The sequence below is a fragment of the Mixophyes fleayi genome, chromosome 5, assembly GCF_038048845.1.
Source record: "Mixophyes fleayi isolate aMixFle1 chromosome 5, aMixFle1.hap1, whole genome shotgun sequence".
Taxonomy (NCBI): domain Eukaryota; kingdom Metazoa; phylum Chordata; class Amphibia; order Anura; family Limnodynastidae; genus Mixophyes; species Mixophyes fleayi.
The window spans coordinates 43821315-43838917 of NC_134406.1; the positions used below are offsets into that span (position 1 = coordinate 43821315).

Consider the following 17603-nt stretch of genomic DNA (forward strand, 5'->3'; position numbering starts at 1 on the left):
GAATCTGCGTTGGCAAACCCTCGGCACGCCCTTCCTCTACATTGCCTCTGTTCATACGCCCCTTCCCACTCTGTTCTGTCCTTCAAGCAGAGCTATTTCACGCAAATGGCCTTGCGTCCGGACACAAATCAGGCCCTATGTATGTGTATGTACTCACAAACACATAAATATTATATAATTAATATTTCACTTATTTTCTGCAGTGGTTTATAATATATGTATCTCTTCGTTCTGCTTTCATACATATCCAGAGCTTTAAGCATCAGTTTGATTACCTTCATGTGTCATCTTGACCCCCTTCTGCCCCTCAATACTGGAACCACTAGACAAAGCAGAGAGGCCAAAGGCTATATTCTGTTGATCAAAAAACGCTTCCCGAAATTCCCAGAGGTTACAATTCAGGGTGCAGACTAAATTATTTCAGTGTAGAAACGTGCTTAATTATATGGATTACTGAATGAATTGTCAAGTGTAAGGAATTATTCTGATAAATTAAAATACTAATTAAACAGGCTGTTGCAGAATTTTTAGTACATTATAGGGTTCCGCTTCTTCAGGTTATTTGCATATCCTTCATCTATGAATTTAATTTTGAAGAGCTTCATTTTTATATTTCAAAACCCTTTGTTTCACGCAAATACAAAAAGGAGTCTTCTGTTGCCCAATGCTTTGAATGTTCCAAATGAGTTCTACTTTTATTAGGAAAAATAAATTAAATTCTAAAAATGTATATTTTTCTTTTCAGAATAGCTTGTAGAAAGGCAATATGAAAAGGGGAAAGATTTCATTTAAAAATAATGAGAATCTCAGAGATATACTTTAGTTTCTGCTTAATCCTTAAAAGTAAAGTAAAATATATAGGATTTCTAAATGCTCAGGATTTTGACCATGTATAATTGTCAAATGCAGCACTCAGAGTGCAGAATGTGTTATAATATTGACATAAAGAAGGTAGTCAGCGACAGACTGGAACTATATACTGTATATCAAGGACCTCAACCCTCATTTGTGTACATGGCCATAGTCAAATAGCCAAAACAGGGTTGTCCAACCTAAAAATGTCACATGTGGCTCCGTCATTTACTGGGAGATTCACTATGTCATACTTGCCTACTTTGGCGAAGTTATTTCCGGGAGAGGGGCGTGACTGGAGGTCGGGAGGGGGTGGGGCAAATCGCGTCATGTTTAGAAGCCAGTAGCGGGATGCGGGAGACTTGCCAGCTCTCCTGGGAGTCCGTGAGACCGACCCAAATTTCGGCAGTCTCCCGGACATTCCCGGGGGAGTTGGCAAGTATGCACTATGTATTAGCATCTCTGTGTCCCAGTATAGTAATGGGGGTCAAGCACAGAGTGTACATCAGGCCTGAACAACCTGTAGCTCTCCAGGTGTTGTGAAACTACAATCCCCAGCATGCTTTGCCAACTGCTAGCAGTCAGGGTATGCTGGGACTAATAGCCACAGGTCTGCCAGGCCTGGTGTACATGGTCTGTTTTTCACAGCAATGTTATTAATAAGACAACGGAGAGCCCAGATCAGTCACTAATACTCAGAAGCACAAATAAATAAAAAGTATTTACCTCACCTTCATAGCTAATTTACAATAAATGATGCACACTACATACGCATTGCATAGACGTACTATAAAAGAAGTATGTCTAATGTCACCACCGATGTGTGGCAGTAAAAACGTTCCCTTTGTGTTTTACATATCTAATGTGGCTCGTTGCGATCTTAGGAAACTGCTGAGTTGAGTCACCATTAGTACAGCCCTGTGAAGCATTTCACTGTTATTGCTGTTACATTAAGTCCATACTCTGTCTTGGCTTAAAAGGTATTTTGCATCCGTATGGAGGACGCTAATGGCCTGACACATCTGCCACGTAGGTGTTGTGACAATAATGGCTTTAGAAATGCATATTTTTCCTGACATGCAAAATCGCACTGGCTGCTAACCAAGCTCATGGTTTGTCTTAAGCCCCTGGAAAAATAATATTTTATGGTGTCAACATTAGACCTCGGAATGGAATAAAATTAGGATAATTGTCTTTCATAGTGATGTCCAGTTTATTGATACTCACTGATAGAGTAGGACACCTGTAAATGAAATGTAGACACAAGGTAAATAAGCTACTAAACGTCTGCTAATAATTATTTTGCTTTTTTAATTCTAGCTGCCAATAAAGAGAAGCTTGAAAAATCGACAGGACTGAGAATCCTACAGACAGGAGTGGCGGAGGTAGGACCTTATGTTATATTTCTTTTATATTTTATGCATAGGCAAAGAGCTTTAATTTGTCAATGCTATTGAGATGTTCAGATATGTTTTTTCGGCAAATCTGTTAATATAACAAAGATTGCAGAAGTTGTCCCAATACAGATTATTGATTGTAGACAAAATAAATGTATCTCAAATTCAGGCAGTTTTAGGACTCTACATCATACTTGCCAAATTCAGGAAGTTGGCGTCTTTAATTTGGCATTGTTTCCTCTTATCTTTGGGAAGCATTTTCCATTGCTTGCATCCATTCTTCAGCGCATTTTAAGAATGTATTTGGAAAACAGCCAGTAAAGAAAGATCTAACATATTAAATAAACATAATTTCAAAATGAAGTCCATCTAGTCATTATTCTGTATTATTTCCATAAATTAGATTACTCAATAGACATCCTATTAAAACATTAATCAAAACAGACTTGAAATTATTTTATTGTTATAACTATCTAACTACAAAAAAAAAAAATCACCTTTAGGCCCTGTTCGCACCATTGTTAATTATTTCCATTTTTCCTTTGTTCCAGTTGTGACAGGAGAACGGAGCAGAGACGGAATCTCACAGATTACTGATCTCTATGGAGAGACACTGGTGCAGTGCACACAGCCATCTTTCTGTTCTTCTTTCCGTCATCCTTGCTGTGTCATCCGCCTTGCTAAGGTGCCTGTGTGCACTGTACCAGCGTCTCTTTATAGAGATCAATGATGTCTAAGAGAGATTGGGGTAAATTTATCAAGATGTGGGTTTGAAAAAGTGGAGATGTTGCCTATAGCAACCAATCAGATTCTAGTTATCATTTATTAAGTACATTCTACAAAATGACAGCTAGAATCTGATTGATTGGCTGCTATAGGCAACATCTCCACTTTTTCAAACCCGCAACTTGATAAAGTTACCCCATTGTCTCTCCTCTGGTCACATGGCCAATTTAAATATGACTTTCATTTTGACATTTTCATTCATTATAGCATATTTCCCAAAAATGTTCATGTTTTTAAGCAAATATTTAACTCAGCCAATAGTAAGATTTTTGAATACTATACATAACTTGTCTCACCATAATTTTGCCAGATAATTATTATACGATGGATCGGAACAATAATTGTGGTTGGTTTTCTCTACTTTTAATGATCCATCTGGATAGAGAATATCATCTTCTTCTGCTTAACAAATGATAAAGCAAATAAATGACTCCGTAGTGTGCTCTATGCCTAGATTCTGATGTAACGACTCATCACAGCCCCAATAACGGTATTAAGTAGAGTGCTGCAGACTCTTCCATTATTTGTGTGTGTATATAGTCTTGTTCGCCACGTAAAACTTTTTATACAAGATTTTATGGTGAATTTTACCTAAACAAACAGCAGGGACGTTTTAATTCTTCCAACTCTGCCTATCAAATAAATGCTGCTTTGTCTTCAAAAAACTATTTAACTAAAGAATGCAACTATATGAAAAAACAATTATACATCTTAATAATGATTATTGGATTCTTTACATGTTTTTTATTAATAAAATAATAATCTTTAATATGTTGAAATAGATGTCAATATTCTATTGCTATGTTATTTCCACTGATCCATAACTACAATGGTTAGTAACCAAATTAATGATGACTGTTTTGACTATTAATAATAATAATAATAATAATAATAATAATAATAATAGTAGTATAATACTACTACAACTACTAACATCCTTCTGATTGTGAAAATAGATCACCTATTTGTTTTTTTTTAACATTAATTGTCTAAGTTTTGTTGTAACTTGCATATATATGAATAGAAAAAAATGTATATTGTTGTGAGTTAAATTTTGTATTAACTATACCACTCCTAACTGCTTAAGGGATACACCAAGATTATTGGACTTATTTTATTTTTCTTAAATGTGCAAAATAGACAAAGGGGTCTATTTTGTAAATATAACACCTATCCTATCTTTAAAAGTTGGCTAATCTCTAATGTTGTGTTTTACTAGTATCTGTTATTGTGCGTCTAAGTATCCCCACACATCCACCAGGCTTGATGTCTAAACAGTTGCTGTGTATGGCTAAATTACTTATATCTTGCTGTTCGACATCCAAGCCAAATGACTGGTTTTATTGTGTAAAGCTATAGTACTATATCAATGATACCATTGATCTGAGTCATTTCAGGCCAAATCTTGTTCACTTACACTGAACCTTGTATGTGTATTGATTTCCTTTGACTCCAGATCCTTTACTTGTACTTTCACTATGACCCATTCATTACCTGTGACTGCTGAAATTGGCTTCCAATGGCTAGGTTTCTTGAATAGACAATCATCCAGTTATCAACACCTTCAGGACCGATCTTCCCCTGGGCCATAGAAAGTCATTTTCAGCATTGCCAAGGCTCTTCTAGCATTTAACCCTAGTTTAGTGAGTACAGTTTTCTGGCAAATTAGTAGCAACATGACAAAAACTATAAACTACTAAAATGGTACCAGAAAGAAATGACAAACATTTAATTAAAGTTTAAAGCTCAATTTTATTACAGACATAAGCAGAAATTCATATATTATACAGTGGAAGAAAAACATATCCACCACCTTGGATGTTCAATAGAGAGGATTGCAGCGCTCATCATAATCCCCCAAATCTTGCCCTAGAATTAGTAGACCTATTCGCAGGCATGCCTATCTATCCATTACATAAGGGTGAAATTAAAGAAAGTTGTTCCCTTGGAGTGGTAAGCTCTCCCAGTGAATATTACATCTTCCTCTGAAAGCATGAGAAGTAAGTGATAATTTCTACTATGTTCCGTAGATTCTGTGTGTCAGACCACTGTTCTGGTCCATTATTAATACGTGAGGGAACTTTTGCAACCTGCAACCTCGCAAGGTGTAGTTTCTACTTTCTTCTCCGAAACTAAGGACAAGCTCAGAATACCATCACACTGATGTTCTAATGCTCTTCTAGAGTTATGAATCCGACCATTCATGTCAGCAGTGTTGGTTAGTTGTGTACAAAGAATGGCTGTAGAGAAAGAATATGTAATACATTCTGCATGTATGATACAGATAGCATGGTTGGGTAATAAAGGTGTTTGGGTGCTTGGAGAAATCTGGTCAAAGTTACGAAAATATACCATGGCCATGAGATCAGTGTCAGAACTATCATTAGTGCATCAGGTATCGTGCACCGGGGCCCATGGAGATAATGGGGCCCATTGCATGACAGATGCAGAGGATCGGGGGCCCCGGTTACTTCCTCCCCGCCTACCTGCATCGGGGCCCACAGCTCACTAGTTCCGTCTCTGCATGAGTTGATGCTGCTACCACTGTAGTGTACTGACTCCCCACTATCCAGTATGTCACAATGACATTTCTAGCATGTAAAGGATATCATATCAAATCATTAGGTTAGGTTCAGCTGGTATTAGCAGATATCACTTCCACTATGTGGCTGAAGAACTTAAGAAAAGAACATAAATGTGATATTGAAGTCTATATTTCTGCTGGGAACAGCATAAGGGAATAGAATAGAGTTCTATTAGGGCTCCCAGAAGTCTGGTTTGGCCAAATCTATAATAAAAGTAATTACATGACAATAATTACCTCTTCTCTTGTAATATCCCTGCATTACCCCTTGCTTTCCTTAGATTTGTCTTCAGGCTATTGCTCTTGAACTTGAAAGTGTTACCAGCCTTGTATAATGAGTGGTATATTACGGTAGCTCCATACATTTATAACACATACGGCCGCTATGTCAAAACGCCTCTCCTGGTGGCAAGTCAGCATTGTGTCGTGTAGTCGGTACTTGAAAATGTCACATCTAAAGAATGGCTGGAGAGAGACAGTAAAGACACATATTCAGAGATGCTTGAGCTATTCAAGCCAGTTCAAATTCAGTAGAACCGGCATGGTTTGATGAACTAGAACTTTTGGTCAAACCAATATTGGCTGTAGTGTGTATTTTAGAACTTCCAGGTTGTGAACTCAAGTTCAAAGTTCATCTTTGAAACTCGCAGTTAAAAGAGTGTAAAATGTTGTATTTTTCTGCCTGTTTGAACGTATGTAAGAAATAGTACTATGAGTTTAAAGATCAAAGTTTGCATAGAAAATTCTGAAAATACTATACAATGTAGCTATTTAAGCTTGAAACAAGCTTAAATAACAGACCTGTTTGCATTGCTTGTATTTAGCTATAAGTATTTAGTCTATTTAGAGTTTGAGAATTTATAAAAAAAACAAAAAAAAAACCTCGAGAACCACTTAGAAACTATTTCACATGATATTGCATTCTACATTTATAACCTGGACAGAATGGCAGAAGAATATTGTGCTTTAAGTGCTGGGAGCAGCTTGTCCAGATACTTGTACATAATCAGTAAATTTGCAGAGTTCACTCTGATTGACGGCTGCAAAATCATATCACTTTCCATGTGCTACCGCTGCTTTTACAGAGTAATCCAGTGATCAGAATAGATCTATCATGAATTAGAATAGATGAATGGATTTATGGACTTGGAGCGTGTATATATATAAGAGGCAAACATCAGTAAATCTGATGTTATTTCTGCCACATCATTCATATGTGCATGTAAAGCAGAAAGACTGGCAAAGCACCACTGCCATTCATGACCCAAATGCAACAAGTTATGTTATAGTGATACATGCTGGATTTCACCCAGATTTTGCAATAACACAAGAACTAACTGCACTGATTTGCTGTAAGAGGAAGCTAGGGCCTCTGAGAGCATACACAATTCATGATATAACACGAGATGTGATTGGTGAAAGGGCAACACTTTACAAGAGATCCACGGCGTGAGAATTAATTGCAGTATATAACAAGGGCTGATATGTAATGGGGTCTTACCGGGTTGGGCACCAGTTTACAAAAATGTTCAAAGTACCAGTGAGAGTTAGGTTTTATTTTGTATTTCTTTGTGAAGAGACCAGGTACCTCTCGTAAGAGAAATCCAGCCCTTTGCATTACTATCCACTCTTCATCCAATACACCTAAACTGTAGCCCAGAGGTTGAAATATCATTTAATGCTATTATTTAGGTAGATAGACTTTCTAGAATTCTTTTTGTTTCATGTTGCTCTTTCTAATATTCCATAGACCTGTGTTTCTTAAACCTGCTCCTCGGGTCCTCTAACAGTGCATGTTTTCCATATCTCCTTGCTTTAGCGCAGGTGTATTCATTACTGACTGATGGTGGGGTACAACTTAACGGTGCTGATAACACCAACAGTGACTACCACGACAAAATATTTACGAAAGTGACTTGCCCGACAGTTAATAAATGCAGACTGACCTTCATAATGACACAAGAACTACCCGACAGTATTCTGAGAAGTCACAAACAGCAGTAATGACAGCAGGGCGTTTGGATGTAATTTAAAATGGCGACTGCTATATTAGTATTTTTAAAGCGGCATTGCCAGCTCCCTAACCCTAATCCTAATCCGAACCCTAACCCTTGCCTTAGATGACAACTGGCATTGGCACTTTAAAAGTGCTGATATCTCGGTCGCCATTTTTAATGACATCAAAACGCCCTGCCGTCATTACTGCTGTTCGTCATTTCTCAGAAGACTGTCGGGTAGTTTTATTGTCATTATGAAGGTCAGTCTGCATTTATTGACTGTCGGGCAAGTCACTTTCGTAAATATTTTGTCGTGATAGCCACTGTCTGTGTTTTCAGCACCGTTAATGTGACCACCACCGTTGAATATCCCTGCGGCGTTAAAACTATTACCGTTATTACGGTGTAGTAAGCCAGATTTCAGCTCGCAGCTCCCTGAGCCGTGAGCTGAAATCCAGAGAGAAATGTACCGTAATAACGGTATTTACGCGCACTATTACCATAATAACCGTAATAGTACGCGGGGCGTGTTAATTTTGGCTGTAACGCCAACAATTGAATATGCCCCATTGTAACAGATCCACAGGTTGTATAATTATTTCCCTTGTCACCTGGAAAACCTGCACTGTTAGGGGTCCTGAGGACTGGGTTTTTAGAAACACTGCCGTAGACCACTGGTTCTCAAATCTGTTCATCAAGTAGTACATATCATACCTATGTTGTAGATCTCCTTGTCATAGCATAGATGAAATAGTCTCAGTCTACTACATTCACCTGTGCTCCATGGAGGAGATACACAAAGCACGCAGTAGTATTTACGGCTAAAGAAAGATTTAAGAACCCGATGTTTAGACTAACCAAGTTAGTGGTTGAATGTCTTTCCGTAATGTGCCCGGAAGACTGGTGTCCACAGTGTATTCTTACATTTGTGCCTCAGGACTTTAAAATCGATTCTTGTCTTCTCAGTGATTGGCTAGTATGTATAATAGAGGGTCCTGTGTACTGTTTTTGCATACACATGTAGAAAGAGACACAAGCCTTCTTACCTTTTCTGTCAATACTAGAATAAGTCTGAGGGGCATTAAAAGAGCATTCAAAATTATACTCCACAGTCATTATTGTTTATTATTTTAATATCCCAGAAATCAGACCCTCTATAATAAGAGATCTGAATCCCCCTATATAGTGTAGGCAATTGCAATGTGCTAATTTACTAAGTGAGTCAAACACCATCACGTTGGCTTAACTTGGCAAAACATGTTCACCTATTAATTGGCACACATCTAAGATTATAGTGATGAAAGGGAAAACATTTAATTCCTTGTTAACACATGAATGAATAAATACAATCCCTCTCTACCAAACAATAACAGGATTATCTCGAGAACTGTCAATTTATTTGAAAACACAGTGTTGCCCAAATTTCCCTGAAAAAGGCAGCAGTGGGTAGAATTCGAGTTCAGAGTAATAAGAGAAGGGAAATCTGCATTCATGGTAATAAATATTCATATTTGTCTGCTCAAGAGATGGAATCTAATCAAGGGGCTATTGATGCTTCCGCTACCCTTTCTCACTCTCTCGTTCTCTCTTTTTTTTTTTTTTTTTTTTTTTTTTTAAACCAAGGCGTTTCATCTAAATTGGGTTTGATATGGAAATTTGTCTCTCTCTCAGTCCTTCAGGCCATGAGCATGCTGGGATAACAGTGAAGGTGTCCAGTACATCACATGCTGCTATTGGGGGTTACTGTTGTAAATGGAATAAAAACCTAAAGAATAAGAGGAAATCGTTTGGAGTCTGTTGATGGTCAGCCTCGGAAATTAACTCTTTCTGTGCCAGTCGGTAGTAGTAATAGGATATCGTTCGTTTATCTTTTAATTTTTTTATTTCACCTTCTGGATTTTTTTTCCAATTGTTCCTTAATATTTTTCATAGGTTTTTAGAAACTGTTTTCTGAGAATAATTACTCAAGTTAAATGCAATTTATGCATGGACTAAGTATGTTTTCATTGTTTACATTATCTGTGCAGTCGACAACTTTCATGTGTGGACGAACAAATGCACTGTTGCTATTTGTGTATATTGTCGACTTAGTGCTGTTGCAGTCGAATAATTGGATGAAGTCGGCTACATTAATATCGTTTGGCCGGGTCGATTGCGATTGGTATGCTACGTCTAATGACGCAGTCGCAATCGCACAGGAAAATAACACACACACTTACATCTAATCTTACACTTGTAATAGTACACCGTCTCTAAAGGTACCAATCCACATTTGATTATTTAGTAAATAAATTAAAGGTTATTTATACATAGATAATACAGGGTGATTCAAAAGTCGCAGTACACCCTTTTATTTCAAAAACTCTACAGGAAATTGGGAAACCTGAATACTCCAGTAAGGTATGGGTGACGTGGTCTATCTTTTACGGTATGTACCAAACATGGGCGCCATCTTGAAATCGGCCAATCGGCCCAATTCCTGTAGAGTTTTTGAAATAAAAGGGTGTACTGCGACTTTTGAATCACCCTGTATTATAATAAGGGTATTTATGGTTTATGTTCTCTAAAATATATGGAGTTTGGTCTCATATTAATCTACATTTTACCAGCAGAAATCCTGTTTCAACAGAGTTGCGATTGCACCTAGTGGTTGCTAGTTATGAACAATATAAGATTAATACTCAAAAGCACTCAGTTTATGAGTCATTTTAAACTAGAGATGTTCAGGCCTCGAGTACCGAACACACCCGAACTTAGGGGCTCGGCTCGGTACTTTTGCGCACCCTCGGAATCGAAAACGAGGCAAAACGTCATTGTTATGTCGTCAGATCTTGTGATTTTTGGATTCCTTTTTAAGATTCAACATAACGGTGGGTGGGAGGGAGGACGGGCCCAAGGACAATTCCATCTTGCACCATTTTTCTTTTCTACCACTGCTGTGTGCCAATGTGTCCTGGATGTGCTAGGAACTGCTATGTGTTTGTGTCATTGCTCTGTCGCTTACCATCCAGCCAGGTCGCTGCAGTATTTGTCCGAAAGTGTGTGAAAATAATATTGTGATCTGTGAGGTGGTCGAAATTGACTGCAAGTTACTTGAAATTGGTGTTATTGAGGTTAATAATAATGTTGGAATAAAAAAAGAGCAAAAATGTGATTTTAGCATATTTTAGGATTTTTCCTAAAAAATCCAAAACCAAAACACACGAGGGCGGTTTTGCCAAAACCAAAACACGAAGCTAATCCAGATCCTAAACCAAAACCAAAACCAGTTCACAGAGGTCAGTGAGCATCTCTAGTTTAAACTGGTTTTTCGGCAAGAAGACCAGCAGTCTACTGGAACATCTTTTTGCTAACAGACATCAGCTTTGACGGACTGTTCCTGGATCCAGGGCGCGCAGAGTATGTATCGGTTGTACTTTTGTATTATCATTTTGTTCTGCTATACTTTGCTATTAAATCCCTTTTGTGCTTTGAACCACATTAATCACCGGATAATATTTATTGGTAGTGACAATATGGACATAACAGTGCCCACGGTATATTTTGTCTGCAATTTTTTCCCATGTGACTAAAATGGAGCAATAGACAGTAAGGGCCTGATTCATTAAGGAGAGCAAAACAAACGTAAATCAGGCAAAGGCGCATCCATCTTCAACTACAAGCGGACCCGAAGAAACGTCTCTTGGTGAATACGGATCTAGGTATGCTGTGACCTAACAGACAATATACTGCACGATGCTTATAGTACATACGTGGAATATAAAGTCCTAGGAGAATGCACTGAAAATAAAAAGTATTAGATTATTCTCACTTATAGTAATATAGTCATTAGTACAAACACAAAAAGTGTTTTTTTCATGTACCCCCTATGGAATGCGTTCATCAGGATGTTATTAATGTCTCCTGTACATAAATTGCATTTTTACAGTTGCCTCTGATTGCAAATACATGTCCTAACATGCATAGACCACTGTCATCGCCCAGCACTTACACCAGACCTGTAGCTGGTGCAAGTGATATGACAGATAATCATGCAACCTAGAGATTCCTAAAGCTTGATTCAGATGTTGTTCTGTGTGTGCTCAAGCTTGGCACACCGTTACTGTACATTGACCACATGCATACGCCCAGTCCCCTATCTGTTACAGACATGAAGTCATAGGAGTCATAAGTGTCCTTTGCGTTCAAAGATGACTTGGATACACTTGTGTTCTCTGGCATGTAGTTCTGTTCTGGGCATGTGCAAGAAATTTAATGTAAAATATGTATAATTTCTTAATGAATCAGGTCCTAAATGTTCACAGGGTGAGATATCTGGCAAAAAACACCCCACATTTTTTTTTTATAAATTCATGGTAATATACCAGAGAATATTTGCTACATCGCTTTAGATTCAGTTTTGGAACACAAAGTTGTCTCAGTAACACAACATAGATTTTGTGGTACGAAATTCAATAGGTGTTGTACAATACAACTCCGTACTGTGCCAAAAATGAACATTCAATCAGGGCAAGCGGAACTCGGTAAGGCCGGTAAATGCGACAGGAGTGCACCACAATTACCAGGGCACGCCGCCAGCCTACCTGCGCTGAGCTTTTTTTTTCGGCTTGGTCTTTGTAAAACTTCAAATTCCGAGCCTCTGCTCTGTGGATATCATTACTAAGTTCTGGCATACAGGGGAGTCATGCATGCGCAGTGAAGCCACTTAAGTTCATACACCGTAGAGTTCTAAAGGGATTCACAGTTTATATTTTGGATGTTGCCTTAAATGCATAAATGTAAGCACAATCATGGAAAATTATAGTGTTACTTACTATATCATCCCCTTAAAATAAAAACATGCTTATTCCTCTATGCTACCAAAAGGAAGCATTATCTTTTCCTAAAGCTAAACTCTAAAATGTACTTATGTACAGCTCTAAAAAAAATAAAAAAAAATATTGCTCCAGCTATTGAGGTGCAAACCACCTCCAGACTCTTAAATATTGCAGTGCCGACACGCACTAAGCACACAATTTAAAGGGGAGACTTTGGTGTTTGGGGTGGATCCACTGAGGAAACAATTACAGGCCTTGGGTTATAGAGGTCTGATCTCTCGAATGTATTCATGTCTTCTGTATGAATCCACTGCAGATGATTTGGATGGTTTGAGGAATCAGTGGGAAATAGATATTGGCCCTTTATCAGACAAGGAGTGGGAAATGGTTACAGACAGTACTAAAGGTTATACTTCATCATTAAAATTTCAACAAATACAGGTGTTTATCTTACACAGGGCCTACTTTACCCCTATTAGATTGGCAAAATTTCGCCCGGATGCTACCCCTAACTGTCCGAAATGCAATTCGATCAATGCTAACTTTTGGCACCTTCTATGGGAGTGTTCATGTATACAAATCTTCTGGCGAAGGATCAATAGATGTATTCAGGTTACTGGAATTGAAGTGTCTCTTAGTTCACCGGCCACTTGTCTCTTTGGGCTCCGATTGAAGGGGAAAGTTAATAAACTGACAAACATGTACATTTCACAGTTATTGATGTTGGCTAAGGTCTGTATAGCGAGGCTGTGGTTGGCCCCGACGAGTCCCACGGTTAAAAATTGGAAGGCACTGGTCAATACCACCATAAGGCACGAGAGATTTGTTTATACTAGCAGACAGGCTCTGAAGGAATTTGAGATTATATGGTACAGATGGTTAGAGTCTCCATTCTATCCTATGTCATCTAGTACAGATGCTCTATCTACTTAAATGTATGGCTACCGCAGTTCTTATAATAAGTATCTGAGTCCATGTAATAAACCCTGCATGTATAACATACTTATGTATAAGCATTTACGATGTATGATCCTGAATGAATATAGCACATTTATTATTATTATGCTTTAATGTAATCTTGTAAATTCCGTCATTTAATTCCGATATGTATGCGATTGTTTTTCTTTTCTTTTTGTTGTTTAGTATGTATATATCTTAAAAAATTTCAATAAAAATACTGGATTTAAAAAAAAAATATTGCAGTGCCAATATGTGTACACTAGGGGTCTTCTAGGGGTCTTATGTCCCCTCCTTCTCCCATTCTGTCTCTTTAATCATAAAGAGAAGACTGCATGCAGTCATAAATGCATAAAGATGGGACTCAGTTTACATATGGCCACAACGGAACTGTATATTATATGCAGAAAATTCTATTTGCGTCCAATTCTACACGAATCCCTACCTACCTGAATTCTCCGCCACTTTCCCCCACTGTTCTCATGGGAACAAACTCCAGTCTTGTTTCTGCTAACATTTTAAGTCCTAGAAATATTACTCAATTCACTGAGAATTTAACAAATTTCTATCTCTGGCTTTCCCAACATGCTAGGCCGGCTAAACAAGCTTCTGATGTGGACCGGATCTCTGTTATTTTTATTACTTAGATATGCTTGAATAGACTATTCCCTTGGTACTTCCTCTACTGTCTTTACTATATTTCTTAAATTATATATGTTCAACTTATGAACCACCTATTAAAAATGATGCTTGAAGTTTTAGCGCTTTAATCATATTGTGATGCATGGTAAAAAGATTGTGCTGTTTGTACTTTAATGTATTGCAATTTTGAAGTACAGAGAATAGAGAGCATATTGGACTAGTGTTATATTTCCTAGCAGCAGATACCACAGTTCTAGGGCTTTGTCAAGAGCTTTTTTATTGTAATATCTGAATTTAGGTGATTATGTAATGTAGTTTATGGGTTTATTATTCAATATATGGAGATAGGGTGATTTTCCATCAACGCTTGTTACGGTTATGATAGAAAATTACCTATCCCCATTATTTATCAATCAAATCTCGCTGAGATAGCTGACTATTACTCAGTTGCCTTGTCAATACTGGCCTGGAGTGGTAAGAGTTAACCAGTGTTAGTGGATAGGCACATGCATGACCTGGCTACCTAGTTTGCACACATGAGCAGTGGAACTGAAAGGCCAGACTTGGCTATGCATGTTTGGGACCTTGCAAATCACCACTCACTCCTGGGTCCTGTAGTGACCACACCCTCTGAAGTGGTGGCAGTTCCTCCACCATACTATACTGTTCCATTATAAACTGTTCTATTATAATCCCCTCCCACCATCTCCCTAAATCTTCATGCTTCCGGACCCTACTGTATCCCACCTGTACAACCTAATGGCAGTAACCTAGCTGTTATTGAGCCTATGCTTAAATGTATGAAATATGTAAAAAAAAATGTATATGCCAACTCTTTTACCTTTGTAGCCATAGACTCGGGCATATGTGGTCTTTCTACATTAGTCTAACCAGACCTGAAGCCATCGAGTTGCACAGTTCTTTATAGCAAATTAATTATTATTAAATATACCCATGAAAACTGCAAATGAGTCTTGAAATAAAATTCTCTTACTGATAAACGATTAGTGTAACATGAAATATATTTTTTGACAAATATACAGCGAAGGCAACACTTTATTTCTGCAGCACAGTGTTAGAAGAATTCTTACTTGCAGTAAGTTTTGAAATGTTCCCTATTCTTTGGATGTAATCCAGATGATTTGTCTAGATACATGAACAAAGAACAAACTGTATGCAGGCTGCTAGGATGATGGTACTGAGCATCTATTTCTAATGGATGACCCTTCTGTGCCATAGTATATAGATGTCAGCGATGATCATGGAGGTGAGATGTTCTCTGGAAGATAACAGCTTCAGGCATTCATTTGTATCTTGCTTTTTGCTGCTCGTTTCTTTTTAGCCTTTCATTATAGACCTTATGTGCACTGAAATGTTTGTGCAATGTGTAGTCTCAATAGACGTAGACTGACTGCCATTTCTTTTGGATCTCTCTAGAAATCAGTGAACCAGAATTAGGATTTGTCCCTGTTTGCCTCCCCTATTCCTCCTACTTTGTAACTACTTCTTACTGTTCATCAGTTTGACCCTTCACATGATATTGACAATGACAATAACATTTACAATACCCATAATAACATTACTAGTTTTAGTACTGAATAACTCGACCTATACAGCAATACACTTAGACTGTCCTTTTTACCTCCCTCCAGCCCGTCGCCTTTCTACCCTTTCCTCGCTAACTTAATATTATAACTTTATTAATTATTATTATTTCCTAAACAACGTGCTGACAATGTTCTGTCTTGGTTTTGGGTTATTTAATATTATCTCTGTCCATGTACATATTGCTGTTAGATTGCTGTACATTCTATTAGTTGTACTTGCTGTCATTTTAAAATTAAAAGAATTTTGAACTGATTTTTCTTCAGTTTTACCATGTTGACAAATTTGCTACAGCAGTATAGAGATATTTCTACAGATGTGTCCTCCATTCATACAGGGTGTATTCGCCAGAGATAGGGCTTTGCCGTATCTATCAAAGGGTCACCTCTGGCCAAAAGATTTGCCGGGTCTAGCCGGAGGAAGCTTCCCCATGCAGAGCACGAGAAAGCCTATTTAACAAAGACCATCATCATCAGTGTTTATTTATAGGGCGCAACCGATTCCGTAGCTGTGGAAATCAACGTATAAATATGACACAAATTAATACAATAAGCATAATAACAGGTATATCATAACACAAACATGGAAAGTCATGAGCTAACAATTAGCACAGATATGCACACCGATTCCATGTGTGTGAGTAAACATAACAGAAATAAAAGCAGCATAAGACATAACAGACACGTATGAGGTAGATGAACATGACATATAGGGGTAGATTCAATTAGCTGCGCCTGCGCATTATTTCTGTTACTACGGTAATTTCTCTGCAGATTTTTTCTCTCGGCTCACAGAGCTATGTGCAAAAATCAGAGGAGAAATTACCGTAGTAACGCTAATAATGCACAGCTATTACCATAGTAATGGTAATAATGCACAGCTATTACCGTAGTAACGCAAATAATGTGCAGCTATTACCTTAGTAATGGTAATAATGCACATCTATTACCGTAGTAACGCTAATAATGTGCAGCTATTACCGTAGTAATGATAATAGTGCGCGGGCCGTGTTGTTCTTTTGTTCTTTCTCTAATTGAATCTACCCCATAGGGTACAAAGGAGCCTGCCCCTGATAGCTTGCATTCTAACTGCCATCCTTTACTGTAATCGTCATTCCAGGATGGTGCTAGCAGGAGAAAATTAATGAATATTTGTATCTTATAGTTCAATATTTTTATTTAGTTAGTTTTCAGCAAGTGGAACTGAAAGTCGAAGTCTGGCCCCTCAGTTGCCCTGAGCATCCATGAACCGCCTAGCCTGGCCACACATGGGCCTATGCCCTTTGATTGGCCAAGAGGTTATTTAAGCCTTACCATTCCTGGCTGACTATCATTTAGCTGCCATGACAACATTCTTCTGATAAATAATAGTCATAGCTGGTTTTCTATCTCAACTTACAATGTAAGTTAAATGTTTTTGTTTTCAGACAGGATTGAAACCAGACCTCTGACTGATTTGACTTGTCTTTAAAAGGTGTCTCATTTGTGAGAATAGAATGGTGTGATCCCTCAACGCAATACAACATGTAAAGAAAAAAAGATAATATATCACAAGTACCGATTAAGGAACTAGTGTTGTTCCTTTTAAACCTCACACAAAGGGCCTGATTCAAAACAAACTTATTGTGCGTTTCTTTAAAATCGCACGTAAATCGGGCGTGCACACGTCAGTATTCAACAACGAGCGGATGTAAAGATACGTCTGTTGTTGAATACAGGTCTAGGTCCACTCTGATCTAGCAGACAATACTCTGCCGGATACGTCCAATACATATGTGGACTATAAAGTCTCAAAAGAACACAGAAAAAAAACAATTAATGCCACTGTTAATAATATAGTCTTAATGACAAAACATTAGAAACAAGTTTTTTAAAATAAAATACATTTATCAGGATGTTGTTAGTGCATACTTGCCAAATCTCCCGGAATGTCCGGGAGACTCCCGCATTTTGCTCCCGGGTGAGTG

General features: G+C 37.9%; 1 protein-coding gene across 1 annotated transcript in view; it reads left to right on the forward strand.

Moving 5' to 3' along the window:
- The window catches only part of PTPRN2 (protein tyrosine phosphatase receptor type N2), a 733183-nt gene that overhangs the window by 475276 nt on the left and 240304 nt on the right, over positions 1–17603 (forward strand). The window contains exon 12 of the mRNA XM_075212113.1: positions 2173–2237. Coding sequence (XP_075068214.1) covers positions 2173–2237 — 65 coding nt within the window. The remainder of the gene's footprint in view (positions 1–2172; positions 2238–17603) is intronic.